At 35.7% G+C, this 19,380-nt stretch overlaps 1 protein-coding gene across 1 annotated transcript; it reads left to right on the top strand.

Moving 5' to 3' along the window:
• Positions 1–10,211: 10,211 nt before the first annotated feature.
• LOC135203475 (homeotic protein ocelliless-like) lies at positions 10,212–11,981 on the top strand. Its single transcript, XM_064233198.1, has 2 exons — positions 10,212–10,306; positions 10,710–11,981. Exon 2 carries the CDS (start codon positions 10,983–10,985, stop codon positions 11,979–11,981), a length of 999 nt encoding a protein of 332 aa, XP_064089268.1. The 5' UTR covers positions 10,212–10,306; positions 10,710–10,982.
• Positions 11,982–19,380: the final 7,399 nt, after the last annotated feature.

Here is a 19,380-nt window from a genome sequence, read left to right as displayed (position 1 = left end):
GCTATTTTCAATAACACACACATCTGTGGGTATTCTCGTTTCCTTCAATTTAACTTTTACCATAGTCTTCGAACCCGGTATCAACATAATATCTTCGGATAAAACACCTCTATATTTGTGGTTAGTACCTCCCCTTGCCACCGCCCCATACACATTACCACCCTCAGTATCATCCCCAGCATTGTTAGTATTAGAAATAACATCAATATTAGTATCAACATCACCATCCAAAGTATCATCACCACCATTGTTATCACTGTGAACTCTGACAGAACCCCCGTAATCATTTCCCATATCAGCAACGTGGGTTTTGATATTACCTTTCTCCATAACACTTGTATCACCACCATTGATATCACTGAGCAACTCTCCTCTTTCAATAACCTCCATGTCCTCCATTCTATTCACGTCCTCATAAGGCAGAAAAATACCTGGTATCCCGACTGTTATCACATTAACACCCGCATGGATCAAAATCTTGTGTCTTCTACAAGCAGGATGACCCGGCAAAAGTCTGTTGCCCAACGTAATTCCTTTCATTACCAAAAATGGTTCTGTTAACACTGTCACCTAGAGTAAACTGTATTTGAACACAACCCAGGGTATTTAATCTATGGGCTTGCACATCACACACCGTCTCCATTGAGGGTTGCAAAGGGTAATTAGAAAACATGGATTGATACAAATTTATAGTCCATAGATTTATTGATTGCCCCCGAGTCTATGAATATCAGGATATCCACATCCCCTACTGGTCCAAATCTGCCCATTAAAGAAACCAGTAAGTTAACATTCTACCCTCCTGACTAAGAATTCACTCAGATCCAAAATGTCAATAAGTTCATTTAACATAGTCAGGTTACAGAATCCCGTCTCTAAATTAGCCATGGAATAGGACCCATCTGTAATAAAAATAATAAGGGATAAAAGATACACTTCACACATCACTCTTTTCAAAGTATTCACGTAAAGAGAGTATTTCACACTTCTCTCTCTCTTCAAAGGTAACGGTTTTCTAAGTTTTACAAAATGTATCATACCTTTTACGATGGGGCTTTCTCTCCCGACACTCGGCGTGTACCACCTGACCTCTTTGTGTTCACCGAAAAGAATGTGACTTTCGCAAGTGCCTTGGATTATTAGGCCTGTAGCATCCGTGCAAACTAATGTACATGCCTAACGACAGGGTGAGTGATCTCTCGGTTAAACTGCTTGCGTACTTAAATTCCTACGCTCAAGTAAGCTTCCCTTACAGCTCAGCTTGTCTCCAAGCAATACATGATATGTGATTTCACTTAACATTACACACTTGTAAGATATATATGTGTGCGTATATATATATATATATATATTATATATATATATATATATATATATGTATATATATATATACATTGTATATGTTTCTTCACTTTGTATGTTTATATATTTATATATACACTGCTTTTATATTTTAATGAAAAGACACCACCCTCCAATTCTAAAGTGTATTATTTATATTTATAATAGTTACCCATTGACGCTATATATCTGTATTCAATTCCTTTTTACTTGTCTTTCTCTCTCTCTCTCTCTCTATTCACATTATTCCCTCATTCCCTTCATTGTATTATCTTTTTATGTATATTTATGAGCATATTTTATACGGGTGTGCGTGTATATTGCTCTATAAAGGGGCAGGTGATGGGCTCATGAATATTTTTGATAAAACGGTTATTGGAGGCATAAGGTTAATGTATGTATATTGAAATTAAGCCCAGGTTAGGATAAGCCACGCAAATGCGGAGTTATCAAGCGTCAGTTTACGTTGATTTGACCCGAGGGTTGAATGCAAGAATGTTAAAATGTCTGTTGATATGTTGGTTAATGTTATTTTGGTTAATGATTTCGGTAGATTATTTTAATCGAGGTCAACAAGTTGCATTGATGGCATTAATTGAAAAGGTGAGAGATTTCTTTCGACTGATATTGTTTTCCTCTCTCTCTCTCTCTCTCTCTGTTGTGTACTATATATATATATATATATATATATATATATATATATGTATATATATATATATATATATATATATATATATATATGTGTGTGTGTGTGTATAATATATATATATATATATCTATATATATATATATATATATATATATATATATATATATATATATATAATATATATATATATTATATATATATACATATATATATATATATATATAATATATATATATATATATATATATAATATATTCTAGTTCTAACGTCATACATGCGAAATTCTCTCTCTCTCTCTCTCTCTCTCTCTCGTCTCTCGCTTCCTCTCTCTCTCTTCTCTCTCTCTGTTGTGCATGACCTATATATATATACTAATATATATATATATATATATATATATATAATATTATATATATGTGTGTGTGTTTGTGTGTATATATATATATAGTATATATATATATATATATATATATATATATATATATATACATATACACAACATATATATATATTAATATATATATAGATTATATATATATATATATTATTATATCATATATATATAGTCTAGTTATACGTTCAATACATGCGAAATTCTCTCTCTCTCTCTCTCTCTCTCTCTCTCTCTCTCTCTCTTCTCTCTCTCTCTCTCCTCTCTCTCTCTCTTTGAAAGACCGTTTAAATGAAATCGTCACAACTCCGAAGCGCCAATCTTCCAGCTGCCATTTTCCAGGCGTTGCGGAATCATTAGATCCTTCCTGGAACGCAATTTTGGATCCTTTAATGACGCCGTCAGTCGCGTTTGAGAGCCTTTCCAAGTCCCCCCTCCCCCCTCCCCCCTCTATCCCCACACCTTCCATTGAAAAGGTGCAACGTCGCCACGTTAATTGCCGTGACGTCATACGTTGATTGGGAAGTCGGTTAGTTCATTCGTTAGTTCGTTATGACGTAATGAGATTGGGATATGGAGGACTGGAATTCCAGGGAGGGTTTTGGAACCAGGCGGATTTCGGCCATAATTGTCGGTTTTTTTTTTTCAGAATGGTCAGTAGTCTCAATATATCGAGTTTGAGGACAAATTCGTATTTGACCTCTGACCCTTTGGGTATAACCTTCACCTTTGTCATGGTAGTGATCTAGGCAAAAACTGTCCACTTAGTTTAATTCTTTAATATACCGAGTGATGGCAAGTTCGTATTTGACCTTTGAACTTTTGATATGACCTTCACCTTTAGGTTATTTTTTTTATTTTTATTTATTTATTTATTTTTTCTTTTTTGCCAAAAGTTCAGTATGCCAATCTAGATCCTAAACTCGTATTTAACCTTTCACCTATATGATATGACGTTGATTTTTTATCTTGGCACTGATCTAACCTCATCTGACCTCACCCTTCACATCAGCTTCATTAAGGTCTCTTTTTGGTACAGGTAAAAAATTATGTGCGTATAATTTTTTTTTTTAATATTTTACCGTTGACTTCTTTGAGTATCAGTGTCAAGATAAAGATCTTGACACTGATCCTGACTTCACCCTTCAAATGAGCTTTCTTTAACTTCATATTTTTTTTTCTTTAACTTCATATTTTGGTATATTTCAAAATTGTTTGCCTTTTAGAAAACAAAAGAAAGTGATTATATTATAGACATTCTGACATATAATGGCCTCCAGACGTTCATGGAAAGATAAGTCATATTTGTGAGCTAAGTATCTAATTCTGGGAATATTTAAGATATTTAAATATTTTAAATATTTCTTAAGGAACCAAAGAAGATTGATCTGAAATTTAGGGATCAAAATCTGTCAAGATGAGAAAAAATGTTTGTAGCACTTAATTTTTATCGGTTACGTATAAGAATCAGTAACTCTCTCTCTCTCTCTCTCTCTCTCTCTCTCTCATCTCATTTATCACTCATTCCTGCACATCAATCTCTTTCCTCAAGACCTGCAGGCGGGATGCATAGGAGACCATCCTTGGAAAAACGATTTTATACCTTCCAGCATATAATGCCTTGGAAATGTCATTTCTGGATGATTGATGTGTGTCTATGGGCCTTATGGCCTACACACACACACACACACACATATATATATATGTAATATATATATATATATATAATATATATATATATATATATATATATGCTTAAAAAATCACAGTACATGCACGTGACTTCATTATAAGCGAATACCACAGGAAAATGATAGTCAGAAATCCAGCGCTTTCGTTCCTTGACAATGTCTTAGTAAAGCGAAAGCGCTTGGATTTCTGACTATCATTTTCCTGCGGTATTCGCTTATTATATGTATACTATATATATATATATATATATATAATATAAATATATATATATATATATATAAGGCGTTGCAGTGGTTCTAGTAGGATAATGTCGTAAGTTTCGTGTTTTATTTCCGTTTTATTATTATTAGAGACGGCAAGTTTAATAGTTGGCGACATCAGTATCTGCTGTTTTTATTCAATGATTAGTCTGGCCTTGTCGTTATCGGTATATTATTATGACTTATATAGGCCATTATTATTATTATTATTATTTATTATTATTATTATTATTATTCTTATTATTATTATTATCTAGTTTTCAGACTTTCTCTCGGGAAAATTATGTCTGTCGTGTTAATTATGCAATATGTATTATTATATATATATATATATATATATATATATATATATATCGACTACATGTCCTTTGAATATCTAATTCGCTCTACCTCGGAATTAATATATTTTCATATATGCTTAATCGAGGGGGAATTTATTAAGCGATAATAGAATTGGCCATCGACAGGCGCGAACCAGCGACCTCTCAATTCCAGGACTGGCAGTGAAGCCTTAAACCACCCCGACACCGCAAGAGATATAAGTTCATGCCGCCTCCCACCTGAAATACCTTTCGCGCGGACAGGTATTTTTTGTTTTGGAGACTGCATCAACCCATCCTCGTTCTCGGTGGCGTGGTAGTGCTTTTGCCCGCACGTAGTCATTATAGTAAGTCAACACACCCCGGTGTCCGGGTGTTTAAGGCTTCACTGCCAGTCCTGGAATTGGGGGAGGTCGCTGGTTCGCGCCTGTCGATGGCCAATTTCTATTATCGCTTAATAAATTCCCCCTCGATTAAGCATATATGAAAATATATTAATTCCGAGGTAGAGCGAATTAGATATTAAAGGACATTTGTAGTTCGATATATGTATATGAATCACGTAATGTGATAGACTTAATATATATATATATATATATACTATATATATATATATATATATATATATATGTAAATAATTCTTCTGTTAAAACAGGATACGTCTCAAGTATAAATGGCCCATTAAAAACACTCTGGTTTAAAGCTAAGGTCTATATTTCGGGGACTAACTTCCACCCTTATCATTAGTGCATGACAGGAATCACATTGGCGAAATACATAGTGGGAGATATGCCCTTATATATATATATATATATATATATATATATATATATATATATATATATATATATATATATATATAAGGGCATATATGTATATATATATATATATATATATATATATATATATATATATATATATATATATATATATATATATACATATATATATATATATACATATATACTATATACTATATATATATATATATATCATATCATATACCTATATATACATATATATAATCATATATCATATCATATATATATATATATATATAATCTAATATACTATATATATATATATATATATATTCTATATATATATATATCTATATATATATATACTATATACCTATAATCACTATATATCTATATATATATATCTATATATCTATATATCTATATATCTATATCTATATATCTATGGATCTATATATCATAGTATATATATATATATATATATATATATATATATATATATATATATAGTATATATATATATACGGATATATTTCGGGGCTATTTATTTCGGGAACTAACTTCCACCCTTATCATTAGTGAATGACAGGAATCACATGGCGAAATACACGTGGGAGATATGCTTACTATATATATCATGATATTATATATATATATATATATATATATATAATATATATATATATATATATATATATATATATATATATATATATATATATATATATATATATATATATATATATATATATATATATATATATGTATATAATATATATATGTGTGTGTGTGTGTGTGTGTGTGGTGTGTGTGTGTGTGTTTTGTAACCACAGCAATACCTACAATTTAAAATTGCCTAATATATCTTCGCGTCAGAGAGTAAATTGTACGGCGTCTAAATGAACACTGTACCTCCAGACTCTCTTATTCAGGACCCCTTACTTATGGCTACACGCATCCGTCATCATATATCATTTGGTTAGTTGGTGTTGGGGATTTTTGGGGGAGGGGGAGGGGGAGGGGAGAGAGAAAGGGGAAGTAAGAGGAGTTAGTTTTTTTTAGCTCCCCCATTTCGGAACTTGACGGGGAAAGTATCGCTTCCCTCTCCTCTCTCTCCTCCTCACCCCTCCTTCTTCCTTTCTCCCCTCCCCCCTCCCTCCCCTTTCCCCTCCCAACAATCCTACTTTCCCCTTGCTTACTTGTTTTGTGCGTTGAAATTTTTTTTAAAACAGTGACGACAGATGGTTATCAAATGTTTTTTTTTAGTAAAGGTTTTTTAGACCGGTGTTTTAGATTTTGCAAGTCTGTTCTTTTGTCAGAAGTGTCAGGAAGTGTGTATAATATATATATATATATATATATATATATATATATATATATATATATATATATATATATATATATTATACTTGTAAACAGAAAAGTTATGAAGACTCTCTCTCTCTCTCTCTCTCACACACAGGGGAAAAACGTCTCTCAGAACAAAACATTGATTTAAAATAATGCATTGCGACCTTTGCCAACTTGGCTTACAAAGAAATTCGTTAAATTAATAAGAAACTCAAAATAGCTGCCAATTCAACAAACACACACACAAACACACAAAACAAGCTATCGTGATCCAGCACTGTCTCCTTAGAGGCGACGGGCAAATAAAATACGTCTTGGAGGAGAAATTTCATTTGCAAACGAATTCAGGCCTCAGTATTCCAAAGAACAACAGGGATTGTAATATCTTCGTGTTTATAGCCTGTGGGTTGACCCCTTTTGACCTTTTGCTGCTAAGTGTACCCGTTCAGAGCAGGGAGGTAAGGTTAAGGGGACTCGTTTTTGTGTTTGTGTGTTTGTGATCGAGGATTTGAGTGCTTGTGTTTGTTCACTATTATGAGTATGTTTATTTTTTTATTTATTTATTCATTATTTTTGTTCTATTGGAAAAAACAATTTTATTTTGTTTTACGTACGTATTGAACACACACACGCAACATGTAACTCTCTCTCTCTCTCTCTCTCTCTTTCAATCTCTCTCTTCTCTCTTCTCTCTCTCTCTCTCTCTCTCTCTCTCTCTCTCCCTCTCTCTTGTTCTCAACGTAGATGCAACGTACTTCATTTTCTATACGCTTCTTCTCTCTCTCTCTCTCTCTCTCTCTCTCTCTCTCTCTCTCTCTCTTGTTCTCAACGTAGATGCAGCGTACTTAATTTCCTATACGCTTTTCTCTCTCTCTCTCTCTCTCTCTCTCTCTCTCTCTCTCTCTCTCTCTCCGGCTCGCTAATGAAAATCCCATGAAGGACGTCCCAATTAAGCTTCTGGGGGAGGTGGCAGTCCACTGTGGTTTTGGCCATGGGGTGTTGTGGATGCCTCCCTTGGACTTCTTTTCCGGGGTGGGGTAGTTGTGTGTAGGGGGAGGGGAGGTTGTTTGTCATCCGTATGGCATACGCTAAGTTGTTTTGAAAGCGTCGCGGCTTGGAGGCGTGTGAGGTAAATTTTTTGGAATAATTTCTCTATGAGATAATCGTAAGTTATTTTCTGGTTGAGTTTCTCCTGATCAGATTTTCCTAAGGGATTATTAAAAATTATTTATATGTATGTCCTATTTTTTTTTTTTTTTTTTTAATATTTAGTTCAAATTTTTTCTATGAGATTTTTACTAATGATTTGTGCTATTCAGTTGCTTTACATAAATGAGTTTAGTTTTTTTGTAGTTTTTGTATCTTTAGGTATCGTGTTTTGAAAGCGTTTCTGGTCAATGAAATAACATTTCAAAGTTCTATTGTTTTTTTTTTATTTTGAGAAATTATTTTTTATAATAATTTTTTTACTTAGTTTTTTATTTTGAGAAATTATTTTTAATAATAATATTTTTTTACTTACAGTAAAAGATTATCCGGTGATTTTAAATATACTGTTAGACGTCCTGTCTGATTTGTATGGGTAACTTGAAGTAAAAGCATTGATTAGATTCTAGTAATTTTTTCAAGTATTCCTGATTAACATTGATAAGGTTTTTAGGAAGCCTACTTTCGATAGTTTTAGGTACCTTATATATTTTTCTTATGATATTTTGCTCCAGAGAAATGTGTAAAGCAAAATCCTGCTTTTTTTCCCCCCCCCCCCCCCCCCCACCCCCCCTTGTTAAGACAACTTTCCAGGGAACTCGAATAAGAAGCCTGCCCTCGTTAGCTTTTGAAAACTCGCATTGGAAACATATTGGAAACATATCAACTTATAATGTTCTTCAGAAGTCTGTTTTCATTAGTGTTAGGTAATTTAAATTCCAAGTCTGTTTTCTGATTTCATGTGTTGGATAATTTTAATTCCAAGTCTGTTGTCTGTTTTCATAAGTGTTGGATAATCTTAATTCCAAGTCTGTTTTCTGTTTTCCTAAGTGTTAGATAATTTAAATTTCAAGTCTGTTTTCTGTTTTCATATGTGTTGGATAATTTTAATTCCAAGTCTGCTTTCTGTTTTCATAAGTGTTAGATAATTTAAATTCCAAGTCTGTTTTCTGATTTCATGTGTTGGATAATTTTAATTCCAAGTCTGTTGTCTATTTTCATAAGTGTTGGATAATCTTAATTCAGAGTCTGTTTTCTGTTTTCCTAAGTGTTAGATAATTTTAATTTCAAGTCTGTTTTCTGTTTTCATATGTGTTGGATAATTTTAATTCCAAGTCTGTTGTCTGTTTTCATAAGTGTTGGATAATCTTAATTCCAAGTCTGTTTTCTGTTTTCATAAGTGTTGGATAATTTTAATTCCAAGTCTGCTTAGTTTTCATAAGTGTTAGATGATTAAAATTCTAAGTCTACTTTCTGAACGTTTTGAAATATCTATTTCTTATAAATTTTTCAATTTTAAATGTTAACAAAACTTATGAAGTAGTTGAGCTAACTTATTCTGAAAGCTACATCGCATAACTTGTGAATAACTTATGACATTTATACTTGTATTTATGATATGATATTTATGACAGCCATGATTGAAAGCAATGGCCGTCCTTATTAATAAGTTCAGTAAACGCGTATAATATAAATAAAAGTTAATTGGCGTACTATAAAGTATACGTATTAATTTTAATGGGTTTACTATAAATATACTGCTTTACAATAAAAATTAATTGGACTTGTGTTCATAGGAAATTTATGGAGAATATTGTTTACTGTTTAGTCGGAACTTTGTAAACAAAGAACGTGTTGTTGTGTCAGAATCTTTATATGTATTTGAAAGAATGACAGAAGGAATTCCAATTTGGTAGGACGTAAGGTTTTTGTGACTCTCTCTCTCTCTCTCTCTCTCTCATTAAAAGTACCGGATATGAAACTCTTAGTTTATTTTTCCCTCTCGAGTGTACTCACCAAATACCGTGCATTCATGTCACAAGCTCTCTCTCTCTCTCTCTCTCTCTCTCTCTCTCATGCCCTGTTCCATAACTTGAAAAGAAAGATTTGAATAAAGCTTTGCGTGTGCATCACGCATGCACGTACGCAAGCACTCCTCCTCCCGTCTCTTCTGAACCGCACCATCGACACAAGAGAAAGAGAGAGAGAGAGAGAGAGAGAGAGAGAGGGTTGCTTCTTATAGTTTTCGGGATGGGCACTCAAGGGCAAGAGACAAGCCCAAGGGTTACTCTTCGGTGTCGCGTCAGTAGCGAACCTGCCGTAGACTAGCTGCTTCGACGACCCGATCGAGAAAAGAAAAGAAGAACAGATAGCCCCGCCCCCTCCCCCACCACTATACCTCCACCATCGTCATCCCTCTTGGCGGCAGCACCGCCAGACCAGTGCCCAGTGGTGTCTGTGCTGCCGTAGAGTGTGGCGGTGATTTTGCGTCTCTCGCCCAGGCCTGGCGGACACGTGTTTGCTTGCCCCCGTCTCTCTACCTAGCTGCGTTATTGGTTGAAATGGATATTTATTATTTGTTTGTTATTCTTCTTAAGCGATTTCGTTCTGATTTGTTACTGCGAATGCTAAATTAGTGTAGGAGTTTCTTTACAAAGTTAAATTCGTGTTTGATTTTTCAAATGGGTTTCTCTGAGTGCCAGATGGTATTTGGGTTCTACGAATTTTAAATTGTGTTGGGCATTTTTTTCTTATATACCCATTTTTTTTAACTTTATAAAAACTCCTTAGGAGTAAAGTTTTGGTTACATGTGTGTTTTTTTGTTTGTGTGGGGGGGGGGGGGGGGATTTTAATTTTAAAGTTTTTTGATATGAGAATTGAAGTCAGAGTTTGTAGTTGCGTGTGATTTTAGGCCAAATGTGGTGTTATTAATGTGAGTTTTATTAATTGATTTCAAGGCTGCTCGTGCTTGACATTTTATTGAATTTAAGAAATTAAGGTTTCCAGTGCATCATATTGCGACATATGTCCTTCTTAACATAGTGGTTATTCTAATATTAAGGAAATATTACAGATATTTCTGGTGTCAGTGAAGAAAATATCTGCTCTGTTTCCGCTTGGCCTCTTTCGTCGGTCGCACAAGCGAGAGAGAGAGAGAGAGAAATAAAAAGAAATGATGATGCGGTGTGTGTGTGCGTCTGTCTCGTCCGTTTCCATCGGTTAGAAGCGATATGAGTCCGGAGGTCGAGGGAAAGGATGTGCCACCCGTCAAGTCTCCCTCTCCTCAACCTTTGACTCAGACAGGAGCCTCTGAGCTGATTGCCCCTGTCATCTCTGTCGAGGAGGCTTCTCTGTCCCAAGGGATCCACAACTGTCCTGGGCGTCTATCCCAAGGGGTTCACAGCTGTTCCGAGTGTCTGCCCCTAGGGGATCGAAACGGCCCCGAGAGTGTCGCCCTAGGGAACCACAGTAGTCCCGAGTATCTACCCCGAGGGAACCACGTCAGTCCCGATTGTCTCTCCCTAGGGAATCACAAAGGTCCCGAAGGCCCCTTCCAAGGGAACCACTGCAACCTCGGGAACCTACCCCAGGGGAATCGCAGCAACCCCGAGAGCCTGTCCCGAGGGACCCACAACAATTCCGAGAGCCTCTCCCAAGGGAGTCACAACCACATCGACAGCAGCAGCAGCACCAGCAGCAACAAAGGCTCTCGAGGTCGCAGTCCCTGCCGGCCCACAGCGAGCGATGGCTCGGCTAATCACCAACACCACCACAACCACCACAGCAGGAGCAGACGCAGCGGCGGCGGCGGCTGCAGCGGCTGTGGCGGCAAAGTCAAGTTCTCCGAAGACAAGAAGAAGGACACCGTCGTCCTGAAGGACCAGGGAAACGGGGTGGCCAAGCACGTCCTCTCCGACAGAGCTCCCCGGGTAGCTGGTGGTGGTGGTACTGCCGCTGCGGTAGGAGCCGCCGCTGCTGCCGCGGCCCTTGTCACGGCTGCGTCTTCGTCAGGCTTGATCCCAGACATAGGGTCGAGCAGGCAGAGGCCGAGGGACCCCCACGCTACCCTGCGTCAGCACTACTATCCTGAAGGCGGGTGGGGCTGGGTCATCATCGGGATGGCTACGGGCATGCACCTCCTGTGCCACGGCCTGCAGACGTCCTTTGGGGCATTGCTGGGCATTATTTGCTTCAAGTTTCAGTACGGGGCTTTACTTACAGGTGAGTGAGTTTATTTTTTGTTTGTTTGTTTCCGAGGAACTTGTTTTCTGTGGGTTTTTGATGATGTGTTTTGATCAATTATTTTTTCGTGTAACATTTCAGTGCGAGTTGACCTACTTGTATGATTTTTTTTATATAAAACTAATAACTGACCAGGTAAAAAAAAGTGGTAGGTGGTTTGTAAATACAGCTTTAAGTTGTCAATAGTGGACAAAGTTGCGTAGATTTTGATACGTCTTTAAACCAGTGAGCAGTGAAAGAAAATATCATGTGGTTTTGAGTGCAGCGTGAAGCGTGAATCAAAGAACAGTGCAAAATTCGAATGGCTTTTAATACAGCTGTAACCAGTGAACAGTATAGATAATTTAATAAAGCGATCATAATTTTACAATGTTAACAGTGTAGAATGCTGAAATACGGTGTCTTCTAGGTTACAGTGAAGGGAGATAATTGCTATCGATTCAGTCTCTTTACCGTGAACACAATTTTATGGAGTCTCCAGCTCATCGAAAACAAGAAAACAAATTACTGGAATTGAATGAAGAGTAGTGCTTACCATGTGTTACATATTGTTATTTTCAGAACATAAAATTGTCCGGTATAGATATTTTACCCAGTGTATACCGGTTGCCCGTAAAAAATAAAATAAAAAATAGTAGAACTCAAAATAGATACAGGTATATCATTTAGCCATGGAATAAGATATTGATTTAACGCCGAAATCAGTCTGGAAACTGCTAACTGTTTCTTTTGTTAGATGTAGAAACATGGTTAAGAGCTTTTTATGGAAACTGGGTTTTCATTGTGGTTGTGAAGAGGAGTTTAATTCAACGTGTGAATTGTTTAATGGTTATTTATATGGGGATTATGTTTTATTGTATCGCAGAGTAAAAGCCTTCGTAATTATCAATGTTTTCCTAAAGAAATACACGTTCGAGTTTTTGTAGTCATTCAAAACCTTCCACGATATTTATACAGGTTATAATTTGCAAGAGAATATTTGGTCTTGCAGTTTTGATGATCTGGTAAAATAAAAGATTAAAACGGTTTTGTAAGTTTGCAATGGAGATAGCTGTCCTTTTGAGAACTTGTTAAAGGGGGAGGAGGGGTCGGGGGAACCAGTCTTTTCACGCAGCAAGAAGTATTTACACACCATTCGATTTATACACAATTTTTTCAGTTTTTTATTGATGTGCAGTGATCCAAAAACTAATAGTGTCATGAGTTGTGTGGAATTTTTTTGTGTTTCTTGAATCATTATACGTTTAATTTTTTTTAAAGAGGCACCTATTTTGTGTGTGTGTGTGTGTTTTTTTTTTTTTTTTTTTTTTTTTTTTTTTTTTTGAGGCAGGTGCACCCTTCCCCCCCCCCCCCCCCCCCCCCCCCCCTCACAAAAAAAAGTCCATTAACATTGATCGCCTGACTTAACTTTGTTTTATTTGATCAGCCATCACCGTCCCGACCTCTTTCAAATCGAGTATATTTCTTTATTCAGGTCGACAGTTTTCCTAATTCACTGACGTTTCAGTCCGTTAGTTCCTATATACGTTTAGAGGTGTCGCATTTTATTCAGTTTTTATATCTATCGTCCTTTCGATATCTTCATCTTTCATTCGTTAGCTTCTATATGTTCTGAGATGGCATATTTTATTCAGTTTTTCTTTCTATTCTCATCTTCCTACGGTTATCTTATCTTCAATTTTGACTTCACTTCGTTTCTCATTTCACTATGTGTTTTTATGATTAACTCAATTTTCTCTTCATTTCGACTTGCAACTGTTTCTTGTTTATTGTCTTCCGCAATAAATTATGTTTTATTTAATTTTTTTTTCTTGCAGGTCATTCCTTTATATTTAGTGTTATCCCGTTCTACTGTTTAACTCATTAATTGCTCTTTCTTCTTCGTATTATTTCAACTTATTCCTTCTTTTGTTCGCCATCCTCGAGTCATCAGTTTTCCCCTTCTTCTTCTTTATAAAGTTTATCGTTTTTATCTTCTTTCACTGGATTAGTTTCTTTTTCCCTTTCCCATCAGTTAACATACTGCTCGCTCGTCCTTGTCTCTTTTTTTTTAAAGTTATTTTCCTTAATTATCTCATTGTGCGTTTTTTGTCAGTGTTTATTTACTGTTTTTCTCTTTCATTCAATTTTGGATTGGCTCTTTTGTCATTCGTTTTCTGGTGCCTTTCCTGGTTTTACTATATATCTGGGTTTATAGCATGATGTTTTATTCCTTATTCTTAATGTTACGAAGTTTTTATGTATTTATTTATGATTTTTTTTTTTCATCAGTGAATTATTTGATTTACTTATTTTTCGATTATTAATTTACTGTAAGTCCTCATTGCTGATTAAATAATTATTAGTTTATTGTTTATTAACGATAACTGTCAATCTCCCTAAAGCATATGATCTCTCTCTCTCTCTCTCTCTCTCTCTCTCTCTCTCTCTCTCTCTCGCTCTCTCTCTCTCTCTCTCCTCTCTCTCTCTCTCTCTCTCTCTCTCTCTCATATTATTTATTTCACATCAAGATACCAACCTGTGTCGCGCAAGCCTTGTCTCCAAATATATTTGTTGCCCCCCCTTCTCTCTCTCTCTCTCTCTCTCTCTCTCTCTCTCTCTCTCTCTCTCTCTCTCTCTCTCTCGTAAAACGTCTGATACATATTGTATTAAGAAACTTTTATGCGAGCTCTTTGGCAGTTATGTATGTCCCAATTCCTTGTCTTCGCACGCAGTAACTTCCTCTCTCTCTCTCTCTCTCTCTCTCTCTCTCTCTCTCTCTCTCTCTCTCTCTCTCTATTAAGTCTGGAACGAAGCGACTGATTCTTCTTAAATATTGCATTTTATTACGGGTTCGTCTCTCCTCTCTCTCTCTCTCTCTCTCTCTCTCTCTCTCTCTCGATGCTACATTTCTTTGTACGTCGTGCAACTGACTGGCTGTGGCGATTTCTTTTTTCGTCTCTCTCTCTCTCTCTCTCTCTCTCTCTCTCTCTCTCTCTCTCTCTCTCTCTCTCGTCTGCCTTTCACAAACTTCTGAAGCAGTTTCCGAAGTTTGATCAGCAGCAACTTGTGCCAGAGTTATAATTTTGTGGATTTTATTAATATTTTTTTATCGGTTGAGGGAGCCTGTATTTTACGATGCAGTGCATTGTGGGTGTTTATAAACTACCACCAGCCGCCTCGAGCTGGTTCATAGACCAGCATATATTTATTTATTTATTTTTTTTTTTGGTGGGGCAGGGAGGGGGATGGATATTGTGTTGGGCATTTTTCTATTTGGGGAAGAATTTTTTTTTTTTTTTTTTTTTGGTAAGTGAGGAGCGGAGGTTTTAATTTTTTTAGTGGCTGAAGAAAAAAATAAGAAGGAAAGGGGTAGGTTCAATTTGTGGGTATTGATTGTGTTAGCCATTTTTCAGTTTGGGGAGACGAGTTTTTTTTTTTTTTTTTTTTTTTTTTTTTTTTTTTTTTTTTAAGTGAGCAACGGAGGTTTATTTTCAGGGCGGTTGAAGAAGAAGAAGAAGAAGAAGAAAAGGAACGGGGAGGTTTCTCATGCCAATCGTTTTTTATTTGCTTATTTAAATTGGCTCATGATATAAATTTGATTGATTTAATTTAGCGCGGAAATGACGAGGCCCGTGTTAAGATTCTGACTTGCCAATTCATTGTTGTTTCTTTCCGAAGTGGAAATGTGTACTTATTAAACGTAAAGTCTCAATACGAAGATTTTTAAGATTTTGACAAAAAATGTCATTTCTCCCCCATTTTGTGGGAGATTTGAGATGGAACTAATTACTTGAGCGAGTTCTTAATGGAAGTAACATTTCAATTTGTGTGTTGTGTAATGTGAGATGAGTTGTATTGTAAGAGAAGACTCATTAGTAAGGAAATACCTTGAGTGCAGGCAAGCATCAGGTGACCTTGACACAGCTTGGTATGCAATTCTCTTTATTTTATATAATGTTATATCCAGTCTGTTTCGAAATTCGTTTTTAGTAGCTTGTTACTATTCTTAGATAGATAGATTGTTAGTTTGTTCGTTTTGTTAGTTTCTCTGCTTTTTCATTTGCTTTTCGAATATTATTTTCATATTTTATTTCCATTTTGTCCTCTGACCTCAGTGTTATTTGATTCTCTCTCTCTCTCTCTCTCTCTCTCTCTCTCTCTCTCTCTCTCTCTCTCTCTCTCTCTCTCTCTCTCTTATTTTATATGTCTACTGACCTCATTTTTATTCGCTGTTGGGTATATAGTTTTTATTTGAAATTTTTTTAAATAATATAAAATAATAATGTCTATTCCCACAACTTTTTACCCGTTTATGATCTATTCATGATGACCTCTTTTTCTTCATGTATTTGTCCTCCCAATGAGAGAGAGAGAGAGAGAGAGAGAGAGAGAGAGAGAGAGAGAGAGAGAGAGAGAGAGAGAATTTCCGACCATTCAAGATTCCCACTCGCCACCGAAGACAAAGCAGAAATCTCCGCATCAGAGAGAGAGAGAGAGAGAGAGAGAGAGAGAGAGAGAGAGAGAGAGAGAGAGAGAGAGAGAGAGGCTTTATCTCCCAGCATGAATTTATCATATAAGCTTCCCCAAAAACAAAGCGGCGCCTGTGTAACGGCCCATCACATCTGACGATAATGATATGCAGGAGAGCGAAGAATCCGTCGCGGGGCGGTCACTAAATCCTCCTTCGGTCTCAGTTCAAAGGACCTGGCGACAAATAGACGTCTCACGTTAAGGGCGTCTTAGAGTTGCTATCCCTCTGGTTTACGACGCCCTAAGAAGGAAGGCGGCGCGCCCTTTTGAAGATACCACCGTGGTGGGAAGCAGTTATGCCCTATCGCTTCCGCGTCTTCTGCCATTCCGGGCGGTAGTTAAGCCCTTTTTGAGTGGGTCTGACGCCCGCGAGAAATGTGCGTTCGTGTGTGAGTGCGTTTGTCCCATATTCATATTGAAAGGATTTGATTGTGGTGATGATGCTTCCTGATGTGGCAGGAGGGAATGACCCGACTGGGAGATTGCAGGAAAAGGACCGAGATTACTTGGAAAGTATGAAGTATAAATTGTCATAAATTGTGAAAATTGACTGAAAATGGTTGCGTAAAATTTATGATTTTCTAATGTTTATGAAAATTGCATAAAATTATGGAAATTGCCTATAAATTATGGTGTAACATTTATGAAAATTTCATAAAAATTAATGTGTAAAATTTATGAATATTGAGTAAAAAAATTATGAAAATTGCGTAAAAAATTCTTGTGTAAAGTTCATGGAAATTGCAAAAAACTTCTGAAAATTTCGTAAAAAATGTGTGAAATTAATGAAAATTGCATTGATATTCTAAAAATTGAGTAAAAATGATTGTGTAAAATTATTAAATATTATGTAAAAATTGTTGTGCAAAATTTGTGAAAATTGCATAAAATTATGAAAATTTTGTAAAAATTGTTGTGAAAAATTTATGAAAATTACTTAAGATTATGAAAATTGCGTAAACATTATTGTGTAAAATTGATGACAGGTGCATAAAATTATGACAATTGCGTAAAAATTACTGTGTAAAATTGATGACAGGTGCATAAAATTATGAAAATTGCGTAAAAATGTTGAAAGTATAATTCAAGATTTTATTTCAATAGTACCGCCCTTTTCTTTTTCAAAAAATTACGAAAGCCACATTTCACTTATTCCGCAGCAGAAGAACCAATTCACTTAATATTTTTACTATTTGTTTTGCCTGTCTTTGAAGGCGAAACAACACCCAAGTCCACAAAACCTATCGTGATCCCAAAGTTACCATCTCTAATCATATTCATTTCGCTTACTCGGGGAGTAAGCCTACAAACTACTTAGTTAAAGATACAGGAATTTTAGGATAGGATGTTTGTGATTTATTAATTAGAATGAAAATGTAAAAAAATAACTATTGTGCATATTAAACAGTAGAGAAAATTTACTTCTTGTAAAATGTAGCGTATTTATTTAAATTTTCGTTGGTGAAACAACGCTTTATTTGTCCATAGATTTTAGCACGTTTGAATTTACGTTAATTTAGGAATATAATGCTTACAACTTACGCGTGAGGGGAAAATCTCGCATACATCCCGAGTAAGCTGTAGGGCAGATCACGCCTTCTTTAATCTCTCATTCGTCCCTCTGCCTTTCAGATGTTGTGTCTTTACGTACCAAGGGATGGCGTTAAAGTCCTTTTTTAACCCTTTCAGGTTTATAGCCGTTGTGTATTATCCCAGAGATTGTGGTTTGTTTTGGGACGAACGTCGTCGTTGTATTGACGTGGTTTGACGGGTTTCTTTGAAGCGATGAACATGAATGAGGTTATTCCGCCCAGTTTAATTTCAGACACACGAATCAAATGGTTTGATTTATGTTAATTAGGTTTTGGGGGCCTCGATCAGCTTTCGGGATTTTAGTCATTTTGATTATGACAATAGATAGCTGATTGATAGTTAGATAGATACATATATACATGTTTATTGCCGCGTTTATTATTATGTTTGTAGAGATTTTAAAGTATTTTTTCGTAACTAAATTGTTTGTTTGTCTGGATGCCAAAGCACTAATCAGATTTCTCTCTCTCTCTCTCTCTCTCTCTTCTCTCTCTCTCTCCCTCTCTCTTCTCTCTCTCCTCTCTCTCTCTCTCTCTCTCTCTATATATATATATATATATATATATATATATATATATATATATATATATATATATATATATATATATATATATATATATATGCATAAGTTGTCTGCCCTTAGATAGCCACCTAGCTCGTATTGAGAGGCATATTTTGTCCATGAGGAAATTCAGTCATACGCAAACAATATAAATTTGGTCTATAAAAATCTATAAAATCCTAAAAAGAGAAAAAAAAAACTATATAAGAGCGTCCAGAAACTCCGTCTCAACTTGACCTCGATCCCTTAAAAGCGTCTAATTCTCTGACCTCATTTGGGGGGTAATCTGAACCTCAGTTGGTTTTGTGTATGACCCGTAACGACGTTTGTGGATAATCCTATTGCCTAACTCGCTTTGTGTGGTGCCTGGTTCCTCCGGGGGCGTGTAATGGGTTAATGAGAGAGAGAGAGAGAGAGAGAGAGAGAGAGCGAGAGAGAGAGAGAGAGAGAGAGAGAGGGCCATATACCTGAGTACGTTGCTGCAGTATGTATATGTGTGCCTGTGTGTATGTGTTTATGCATTGTTTCGTAAGATAATCTGGTGAGTTTTCTCTCTAAATTACAGAATATATACTATATATATATATATATAATGTCTATGAGGTTATTCATAGTTTTCGTAAATTGTTAAACTGCAGTTCAGATACAGTAAATTTTAAACCACTAAGGGTGAAATGTTTCATGATGAAGTGGCTTACAATGTATATTATTTTGGGATT

This window comes from Macrobrachium nipponense, chromosome 36 (genome assembly GCF_015104395.2).
Source record: "Macrobrachium nipponense isolate FS-2020 chromosome 36, ASM1510439v2, whole genome shotgun sequence".
NCBI lineage: Eukaryota > Metazoa > Arthropoda > Malacostraca > Decapoda > Palaemonidae > Macrobrachium > Macrobrachium nipponense.
This window is presented reverse-complemented; position numbering and strand designations above follow the sequence as displayed.